This window comes from Podarcis pityusensis, assembly GCF_964106645.2.
Source record: "Podarcis pityusensis genome assembly, chromosome: 2".
NCBI lineage: Eukaryota > Metazoa > Chordata > Lepidosauria > Squamata > Lacertidae > Podarcis > Podarcis pityusensis.
In genome coordinates, this window is record NC_138029.1 from 122679187 (window position 1) to 122689881 (window position 10695).

A 10695-nucleotide genomic window follows, 5' to 3' on the forward strand; every position below is an offset into this window, starting at 1 on the left:
GCATCTTCAATGAGCCTCCCTTTACCAGAACTTATGGGTAAGTCCTTATGTGCCTACTGTTGTAAAAGCTTTATGCAAACTGAATGTGACCACATGGAGACCAGATGTTGTTTTCTGCCAGGCATGTCTCCTCATTTCTGGTACTTTTGCTTGGTCAATTATGTCTTCTATTTTCATCCATTTGGTGGGAAATTGGTAGGATTCATTCTGAATGTCAGAAATTGATCTACTGCAAACTGTGTGCTTTCATGACTCTAGTGAGACATTCTCATCCAAATACACTCCTTCCATGGAAGTATTGTAAAAGTGGGAATTTCCTAGCATTAGAATAGTCCATTCTTCTAAGATTTGGGAAGGAAGGGGTTGATGGACATCAGGTGTACAGATGCTGCAGACGCCTTTCATAATTTTTGCCCCCAGTCACAGATAAGTATGACACAATCTGATCTTTGTGTGGAAAGAATGCCAAGATGACACACACTTTTTTCCAGGGAAGCATTCCTGCTCTACTGGCATATCTTGTCCTTCTTGTTTGCTGTTCGGGAGGTCAATGAGAACCACAGGCTTTCCGCCAACCTCACCCTGGGCTATGACGTCTATGACAACTATTATGATGCCAGAATGACTTCTGGTGCCATGGTGGACCTGCTCTGCCCTGGGCAGGCAAACATCCCAAACTATTACTGTGGACCATGGAATAAAGTATTGGCCGTTATTGAGGGGGCTGACACTGACACATCCAAAGATATTTCCACCATGTCAAGCATCTACAAAACCCCACAGGTATGAATGTCAGGAGGGAAGGAGAAATCCCAGAATGTTATTGCAATTTATTTGGAGAGATGTGAAAATGTCATTCCTGCTTCTAAGGCAGAAGGAGAGATTAGCCTCAACCCCCTCTTAACAAAGATGACTAAGGAGATTATGGACTCATCTACACTTATCCCATAGTTAGAAAGCAAAGGTCTGAGTGGCTTTCCATTTGCCCTGTGGTTTTTCGGCATGGATCTGAGAATTTCCCCATTACCCTACTCCTTTCCCACAGAAAATCTGTTCTTTCCCTCTAAACCAGAAAAAACACCAATTTGTGATTTTGCCCAAGGAAAGCAATGGGAGAAGGGGAAGAGCGGATAAGCCCTTAGTTGAGTCTTCAAGATCCCACAGGTATAAATGGTGTGAATCATGGAGATAAATTTGCTATAAGAAACATGTAAAAGCAATAACAAAAACACAATCAGGGCATAACATAAAGCAAACACAACCCATTCCAAAGACTCGGTCACCGTTTTTTGAAAGCAAACAATGAAATATGGTATATTGTTAAGCTTCCCTGGGATATTGTTTTCCCCCATGAACTTTGTCTTTTCCTGTTTCCTATGTCAGAGAAAAGTTATCATTCAGGCAAGTAAAAAGTACTAGATTTGGGATTTTGTTGTGGGTGACAACACTAATCTCTTCTGTTCTTTACTAGGTCAGTTATGGTTTTGTTTCTGATGCTCTTAATGATAAAACTCAGTTCCCTTTTGTCTACCGAATGGTCCCCAAAGAAGAGCATCAGTATCTGGGGATAGTCCAACTTCTCCTGCACTTTAAGTGGACTTGGATTGGCCTCGTTGCTCCAGACACCAACAATGGAGAGAGGTTCATGAGGACCTTGAAGCCACTGCTAACCAGGAACACAATTTGTGCTCCCTTCTCTCTTAGCATCCCAATAAAGAAGGCAGAATTACAGTCACTTTCTAAAATATCTTTCATGTGGAAGAAAGTCAATGTATTAGTCTACTATGGAGAGATGCGCTACTTCTTTAATATAATACATATTTTGCAAAGGATAGCTAAAATGATTATAAGACCCATTGTGGGGAAAATCTGGATCACAACAGCTTTGTGGGACATCACCGGGAACTTGTCTTACAATATTCTTTCTCCCCTGCACATTCATGGGTTTTTTTCTTTCTTAACTCGTATTAAAAAAAGGGCAAATGATGACGATTTTGACACATTGCTCGATTCTATGATTCTGTTTGGGCATAAAGCATTTCAATGTTCATATTCAAAGCACATATTGTCTGTGAAGGGAAGGAAAAGGTGCAGGGAAGATGACACTCTGGAGTCCCTGCCTGACAAAGTGATTGAGAAAATCCTGTCTCTGGATAGTTACAGTATTTACAATCTTGTCCTTGCTCTGGCAGGGGCCATAAGGGCTGCGCTTTCCTCCAAATCCAATCAGATGGTGGCGAAGGGTAAAAAGAGGCTGAAATGTCGAAGGATACAGTCTTGGCAGGTATTCCTGTTTCCCTGACAAAAATTTTTGCTCAACAGGAATCAGTGCCCTGAATTCCATTCTCAGGTGAAATCAGGCTTGCCTCAACACTGACTTTACTTTGCCTCCATTTACTGTACTGTTACCCACAGCCTATTTAGCTGCTGAGAAGAAAATCTACCTCCGCTTTACCACCTGCTCCCTCAGCAAAGCTTCCTGCTATTACCAGCCAAGGACCAGTATGAAGTAAGAAGCGCATAAGCGGCACACAAAACACTACCAAACCATCCTACGTTCTAAATCTTATATTAATAATCCAAAAATTGAGAGAGCAAGGTACAAGATCTACCACAGAAGCCACAAACAGAAAACTCATTCAAATTGTGTTCAAAAGGAACATTCAGTCCTTAAAGTTCCTTTAGTCAGGCACCTGTAGATATCAGCGAAGATAAGTTTGATCAAACGAAGTGTCCGTGATGTTACACACGAGAGTTAGACAGGGTGCCGGCATTTGTTACCTGTTTCGCCCATGAAGAGTCTCAGGTTTCTTCAGTAAATTTTCTCTCATGGTTTTGATATATTTATAAACATTCACTGGTGGCACAAACAAAAACTTATTAGTGTTTAAATAAAATTTCTAAATAATATCTGAACAGACAGGTACAAAAGTCTCTACTTACAGTACATGTGTTACATTCCTTCTTGGTTTAAGCTACAATATTTAATTTCTTTTTTCAGGAAATTCTTCCTCAAGATTTTCGTGTATTTACTTCATACTTTTTGCTGCTTACTTCATACTGGTCTACTATGAATATTGGCAGCATAGGTTCATTTCTTCATTACCAGCCAAGGAAGGTCATGTCTACACACCACTTCCAACAACCTTTGACAAATAGGAAGCTTGTGCTTGCCGAATTCTTCCTAGGGTGAGGAATGAGGTTTATGGATCTCACGGCTTTAATCTGTCCCAAAAGGATGGAGCAGAAACAATGGGCCACAGATCCATTTCCCAAACACACACACACAAAGTGTCAGTCTGTACAAACACCTTCATAGATTAGGCCAAGTTATCTAGATGGTTTTCTTCTTTTCTAAATGTGCATGCTTTCTTTCCTGTTCTAGCTTCACCCTTTCCTGGGAAGCTCCCAGTTTTACAATACTTCCATGGAAGGAGTGTATTTGGATGAGAATGGGCAGTTGACAGTTGAATCTGACGTTGTGAACTGGGTGCCATTTCCCAACAAAACCTTTGGTGCAGTGAAGTTTGGGAGCATAAGCAGACAGGGATCCTCAAGCACAAAATTCACCATTGACAAAGAGGCTCTTGCGTGGTCCAGACTGTTCAACCAGGTTTGGAAAACCCATTCATTGCATTGTATTCCCTTTTAGTGATATGTTAACCTCTGAGACTCTGTTGGGGAACACAACAATAAAACTGCTGCCTCTCCAATTAATGGGCTAACACTATACAGGGGAGAAGATGAATGGAGGAAAGTCAAAATAAGAAAGATTAAAATGGAGGAGCAGGTTGGCTTATGACTGGGGCATGGCATTTGCAGTGGTCAGAAAGCATGCCAGACTTCAGAATTGAGCACAACACAGCTGCTCCAAATACCTTTCTGTTTCAGCTAGTTGGTTTCTCTGGTTTTGGATATTTTTAAACAATTTCAATGATTGCAGATTTGTACTGTGCTTATGTACTCATGGCAGACAGCTCTGTCTCCTAAACCCAAGGCCAATACAGTCTCCATGTAATTCTCTCTTCTTGATTATCTCTTTCGGCCCCAACTGTGTCCCAAGGAATTTGGCCGACTGTTTTGTCCCATGGGTCAAAAAAAGCATCACACACCACTCACGGGCTCCCGCAGCATGGCGGTAGGACCACAGATCTGACAGCTTTGTCAGATCTGGCTTCACAGAGCTGCCGGGGAAGGCGCATGCACCTCCCCCAAAATCCCCAAGAGGAGCATTGGGGTGTCTTGGGGTCCTTCTGTTTCACGGACGGCGGTTCGGCATTGCCAGTCTCCGCTCTCCATCCTGAGAGGTGTGGAGAGTGAGGGGGAAGCCAAGTGAAAGCTTTGGCAAACTAGGCACCAACGCAGCTCCGTGAAGCAAAGCCTCAGATCCAGCCACAAGCGGGTACCATTCCAAAATATTGAAGCCGATTGTAAAGGTCTAATTTGATTGAGTCGGCAAAAACAGGAATGTTAAAAGGAAATCCGCTCCCGTTCCTGGTGCGATGAGCACGAAATACAGTACATACAAGTGAAGTTCTGATGAAGTTTACTTTGGGAGGTAAGTTAACTCATGAACAATAAGGATTAAAAGATTACACACAGCTTTTCTTTTCTTTTTAAAATAATCTTTATTAGTTTCCCACATAAACATATACACATAGATAACAAGTCATACAAAGCAAAAGCAAAATAAGAAAGGAAGAAAAGAAAAAAGGAAAGGAAAATACAGTATATTGTGATTAAATAAAAAGTTAAAATGTAAAACTTCCAATCATTCTCATTATACTGCTTATATTGTCCATGTTTTCTCGCACAGATTTATATTATTTCATATTATTTTTATATAGTCCGATAAAATATCTAATACACTTTTTGCTTACAAGTATCAATCCAGTTCTGCAAGTTTATTGTTGTTTGTACAATACAATTTTAAATATTCCTTCAATATTTCCCATTCTCCATATACTTTCTGGTTTGATACTCCTCTGACTCTTCCAGTCAGTTTTGCTAGTTGCAGGTACTCTAGCATAAGGGTCTGCCACTTTGTTATCGTTGGTAGTGTTTCATTTTTCCAGTTTCTTGCCACTATTATTCTAGCTGCCGTGATTGCATACATAAACAATGGCCTTATACTTTTTAAAAATTCTATTGGTAATATACCTGATAGGAAGATCTCTGGTCTTTTTTAAAATGTAAATGTAAATAATATTTATGTTCACTGTAGATGTTGTTCCAAAATTCGCGGATTATGGATCTCACAGTTCCACCACATATGAAAGTATGCACTTATGGTTGTGGAACACCGGTATAAAATTTACGGCATGTAATGCCTTAAAGGAAAATATTATGAAAATGATCTATAGGTGGTACATGACCCCAGTCAAGCTAGCAAAAATTTATCATTTGCCTGATAATAAGTGTTGGAAGTGTAAAGAAACTGAAGGTACTTTCTATCACCTTTGGTGGACGTGCCCGAAGATTAAGGCTTTCTGGGAAATGATATATAATGAAATGAAAAAGATACTTAAATGTACTTTCCCGAAGAAACCAGAAGCCTTTCTCTTGGGCATTGTCGGCCAATTGGTGTCAAAGAAAGATAGAATCTTTTTTATGTATGCTACGACAGCAGCAAGAATCCTCATCGCAAAGTATTGGAAGACACAAGACTTACCCACTCTGGAAGAATGGCAGATGAAAGTGATGGACTTTATGACACTGGCTGAGATGACTGGCAGAATCCGTGACCAGGGGAAGGAGACGGCGGAAGAAGAATGGAAGAAATTTAAAATCTATCTTAAGGACTATTATAAACTTGATGAATGTTAGAATGTTGAGGTTTTGAGAAAGAAAGGGTTACAGCGATATAAGATTAGATTGAAGGAAAGATCAAGAAGACATATGTTTGACAGAACTATTTAGAAGTTGCTGGAAAATTTTGGACATTGGGATGCAGAAAGGGGAGGTATGGGGGAGTCCGAGAAAGAAGGTTTATGAAAAAAAGGTCATGAAACTATTCGTGTTTGTATGTCTTTTTATATGTTTGTATTGTTTTAAAAATTTTGTAAAACCAATAAAAATTTATATATATAAAAAAATGAAAGTATGCACTTATGTCCGTTTTGCATCTCCAGCATGTTGGCGACCTGCCTTTATATATTTTAGTGAGTTTTAAAGGGGTATGATGCCATCTGTATAACATCTTCATAGTGTTTTCCCTGAGGTTGTAGCATGCCGTGAATTTAATATCTGTCCTCCACAATCTTTCCCATTGTTCCATGTAAATATTGTATGCAAGGTCCTGTGTCCACCTTACCATTACTACTTCAACTTGTTCCTCTTTTACTTCACATTCTAATAAGTAATCATAAATTTGTGAAATGTGTTTTCCTTTATTGTGGGTTAACTCTTTTTCAAATTTGGATGTTTCATTTGCATTGAACTTGACCTGATCAATTTGAACCTGAAATTATACTATGTTGTGATTGAACTTGACTTAAAATGGAGGCTAAACTGGAGAAGGAATGCAATGTTATTTAATGGGAGAATATAAAAAAATGCCTCTCTAGAAGAAAGTTGGGACTGATTCTCTGATCTTGTGTTATTTTTGGGAAAGAAATCTTTGACTTTTCAGAGTATTGAAGATATCTAATTAAAAGGAATTGCAGTTGTGGACTTATTTCATCAAAATATACCAGCTGGTTAAAAATCAAGATTAAAAAAGGGGGAAAGAAGAGGACTAAATGAGACTTTTAAAAATATTAGTATTATAGCTTTATTCATATTGGTAATTAAAAATTATTTTGTTGTGAATGGATGTTAGGATGGGAATATATAACTGTTAGAATTTGTTTTTGTGAGTAAAGTGGAAAAGGGGGAGGAAGAGGCTGGAAGTACTGGTTTCTTTACTGGGTTTAGTGAAATGGCCTTGACAAAGTACTGACAAAGCCAAAACAATATCTTCGCTGGTGGAAAAAGACTTCTTGTTTTGGAATTTAATCTCAGAGAGGAAGCTGGGAAACAGGGAGAGATTTGACCCCCCTCACTTCCATCTTAAATTAGAAATGGTAGAAGAAAAAAGCCCAGTGTTGAAACAAACCAACAAGGCTGTGAATCAAAAGAACATAACATATGAATTATACAATTTGCTTTCAGAATTGAAAAGAGAACTGTCCGAGATAAAGGAAACTGTTGATAAGGCAGCTTCTCAAATTCGGGAAAATACTAACTTACTTTCAGAGGCTGTGAGACAATTTAAAGAGGTGAACATACAAACCACCGAGGTGGGAAAGGTTGAGGTGGGAGGTTTGAGGAAAATGCAAGGGAAAGTAAAGATGGTTCATGGTAAAAATGGCGCTTTGTGTGAATTGATTTAGGAGGCTTTGACTTTGATGGAGACAAAACAGGAAGGGAGGGTAAAAGGCATGAGAGGCTACTATATGTGGTGGCAATGTAAAGTTATTAGGAAGACCTGAGAGGTAACATATAAAGACTTGAAGAGAATGCTGAAAATGACTTTTGTCTAAAAAAAATATAGAAGCTATCATTCTGAAAGGTATAGGACTTGATGGATGTACGGGAGAAAGACTCTGTCCCGGCACCTGAGGGTGGACACCAGGGCAAGACCAGCCCATCCCTATAGAAGGAAGAAGCCACCGCCAAGGAAGATTTGTAAAATAACTTACTGAACTATGCAGGACATAATAGACAATTTGAAACCCAAAAGGACATTGATTTTTTTCTTTTCTTTCTTCTTTTTTTTAAATAAGGGAAATGTTTAAAGCATAACCTTGTAAGCTTTGTGTATAGGTTTTTACATTAGTTGAAAAGTCATTTGTAATAAGATGAACAAGGTTTAAAAATTTGATTCTCAAGAATATAAGATTTTAAGGACGTGCATGAATAAGAGTAAAATAATGGAACCAGGAGGGGGAGTGGAAGGAAGTCAGTTAAGATTTATGGTTTAAATTGTTAAATGTGAATATTATTATTGGTTTTTTTATTTTTTAGGGAAAAAATGTTATCAAAAAAGGGGGAAAGCATCAAAAACCAAAGCCGTGTCCATTCCACATAGACTGAGACTTTACACTGGCCCAGAAGTTACTTTCATTGATGTTTTCTGTGTTTTTGGTCAGACCCTTCCTCATTCCAGGTGTACCAAAAGCTGTCGCCCTGGATATGCCAAAAAGGTTCAAGAAGGGAAGCCCATTTGCTGCCATGGTTGTGCTCCATGTGCAGAAGGGACAATCTCCACTCAGGAAGGTAGGAGACTTCAGAGGAATGTGTAGCAAAAAGAACAATAATATATGTCCTTGGTTGAGGAATATTCAAGTATAATCTTATGGTTGAATTTAATAAAGTTTCAGCAGTGATTTACATAGTCTTAAAAAGCTTTCAAGGTACCATTGAGACAGCCTTGAGTATGTAAGAATTAGGCAGTGTTGCTGCATCTGGTAGGCACCCTTGAACCAGTCAGTGTGGCAAAGTAACTAGGATGTTTGGTTTGTACTGGGAAGACCAGAATTCCAGTCCATGCTCCTCCAAGGTACTTTTTTCTGTAAATTACACCCACCTGACAACACCTGGTGTTGGGGTGAGATCAGATGTAGCTGCAATTAATAACCTGGAGCTTCTAGAACACTCCAAGCTCTTCCTTGGGGGGTGAATAAGGGGGTATCTGCACTAGGGAACTGCATGGAAAGGACCAACTTTGTGTTGATTAGCAGAAATAGCAAGTCCCATCACTGTTTCCATTTGTGGGAGTTGGCTGGATTCAAAATTGACTTGCTTTTTTTGCTAGTCTACAGGAAAATGTTCAAGCAGACACTCTTCTTTTTCCAGATGCAGACCACTGCACCAAATGTCCAGAAGATCAACACCCAAACAAGGACAGAGATCAGTGCATCCCCAAAATTATCACCTTCCTGTCCTATGATGAATATCTGGGGACCCTCTTGGCTTCCACTGCCCTGTTTTTGGCCTTAATCACAGGCCTTGTTTTAGGAATATTCATTAAATATCTTGACACTCCCATAGTCAAAGCCAACAACAGGGACCTTTCCTACATCCTCCTTGTCTCCCTCCTCCTTTCCTTTTTGTCCTCCTTTCTGTTTATAGGCCGGCCAAGGAAAGTGACCTGCCTTGTCAGGCAGACGGCCTTTGGCATCATCTTCTCAGTTGCTGTCTCTTCTTTGTTGGCAAAAACTATTACGGTTGTGCTGGCCTTCCTGGCCACTAAGCCAGGAAACAGGGTGAGGAGATGGCTGGGAAAGAGTCTGGCTAATTCCATTGTCATTTCCTGTTCCAGTATCCAAATTCTTATCTGTGTCATCTGGCTGGGTACCTCTCCTCCATTCTCAGATTCTGACATGCACTCCCAGGCTGGAGAGATCATCCTGCAATGCAATGAAGGATCTGCTGCCATGTTTTACACTGTCCTTGGCTACATGGGCTTCCTGGCTGCCATTTGCTTCACGGTGGCTTTCCTGGCCAGGAAGCTGCCTGGGGCCTTCAATGAAGCCAAGCTGATCACCTTCAGCATGCTGGTCTTCTGCAGTGTTTGGGTGTCCTTTGTGCCCACCTACCTGAGCACCAAGGGGAAGTACATGGTGGCTGTGCAGATCTTCTCTATGCTGGCCTCCAGTGCTGGGCTTCTGGGCTGCATCTTCTTTCCCAAGTGCTACATTATTGTACTAAGGCCTAGTCTGAATACAAAGGAGCACCTGACTACAAAGGCTTAATATGGCACCTGATTCCTAAAATATGTTTTTGGTCTTTGCGATTGATAGCCAGCATGGTAGCAATAAAGACAGGACACGTGAGTTGGGAATGTACCTCCTTAAAAGCTATTGTTTTGGAAATCAGAACACAAAATTATCATTTGAATCATATTCCATCTTTACCACTGTTCATTTTTCTCCTGCTAAACATTATTGATGAATTCTTTTCTGAAGACTGTTTTATATTTTTCCTAATAAGAAATCCTTATTGCAATTCAATAATAATGAATCTGTTGATTAAGAAAATAAAAAATTCTTAGATGATATTACAAATAAATTACTTATGCATTTTTTTTCAACATGAAAGAAATACATTCCATTGGTATCTCTTTATTTCCTGTTGTGCATATCAAGAGAGTCACATTGATTGTTGGTGCCAGGGGTGTTCTTCATGTGGTGCAAGGTGCAAAACATTTTTAAAGTAGTTGACACACAATAGGCATGAGTCATGCCCAAAATATACTGGATAATTTCAAAATATGCAAGGAGATATTAGCAAGTTATTAAAATAGATTTGACCTTTCAAATCAATTTGTCTAGTCCTTATTTTCCTTTGCCGGATTATTTGGAAATAATCCAAGGATATTTCAACCATGTCAAGCATCTACAAAATCCCCAGAGGTATAAATTGTCAGGAATCTCGGCCGCAGTCAGAGGTAACTGGCCTCACTCCAGGCATCCGGCTGAGATCCTTGTTGACCTTCCCGTCTGCGTCTCCCGGCAGGATACAGGCAAGGTCACAAATCGGCGATCCTCCTCAAACATGAGAAGAACACACCCTCCTCCTTCTCCCTCCCTGCATTCCCCAGGGAGGGGAAAAGAGACAGACAGGAGTCCTATTTACGTGTCTTTTATTCCTGTCATTCAGCAGTACAGAGAAACATGTCTGTACCCTCCAGACTCCGGCAGTAGAGTCACA

General features: G+C 39.9%; 1 protein-coding gene across 1 annotated transcript; it reads left to right on the top strand.

Annotated features, from left to right (window-relative positions):
* Positions 1–505: 505 nt before the first annotated feature.
* On the top strand, positions 506–9737 carry LOC308465382 (vomeronasal type-2 receptor 26-like; the record flags this gene model as incomplete). Its single annotated transcript, XM_080985353.1, has 5 exons — positions 506–783; positions 1472–2284; positions 3386–3613; positions 8133–8259; positions 8839–9737. The coding sequence occupies exons 1-5, from the start codon at positions 622–624 to the stop codon at positions 9735–9737; spliced, it is 2229 nt and encodes a 742-aa protein (XP_080841479.1). The 5' UTR covers positions 506–621.
* Between the last annotated feature and the right edge of the window lie 958 nt (positions 9738–10695).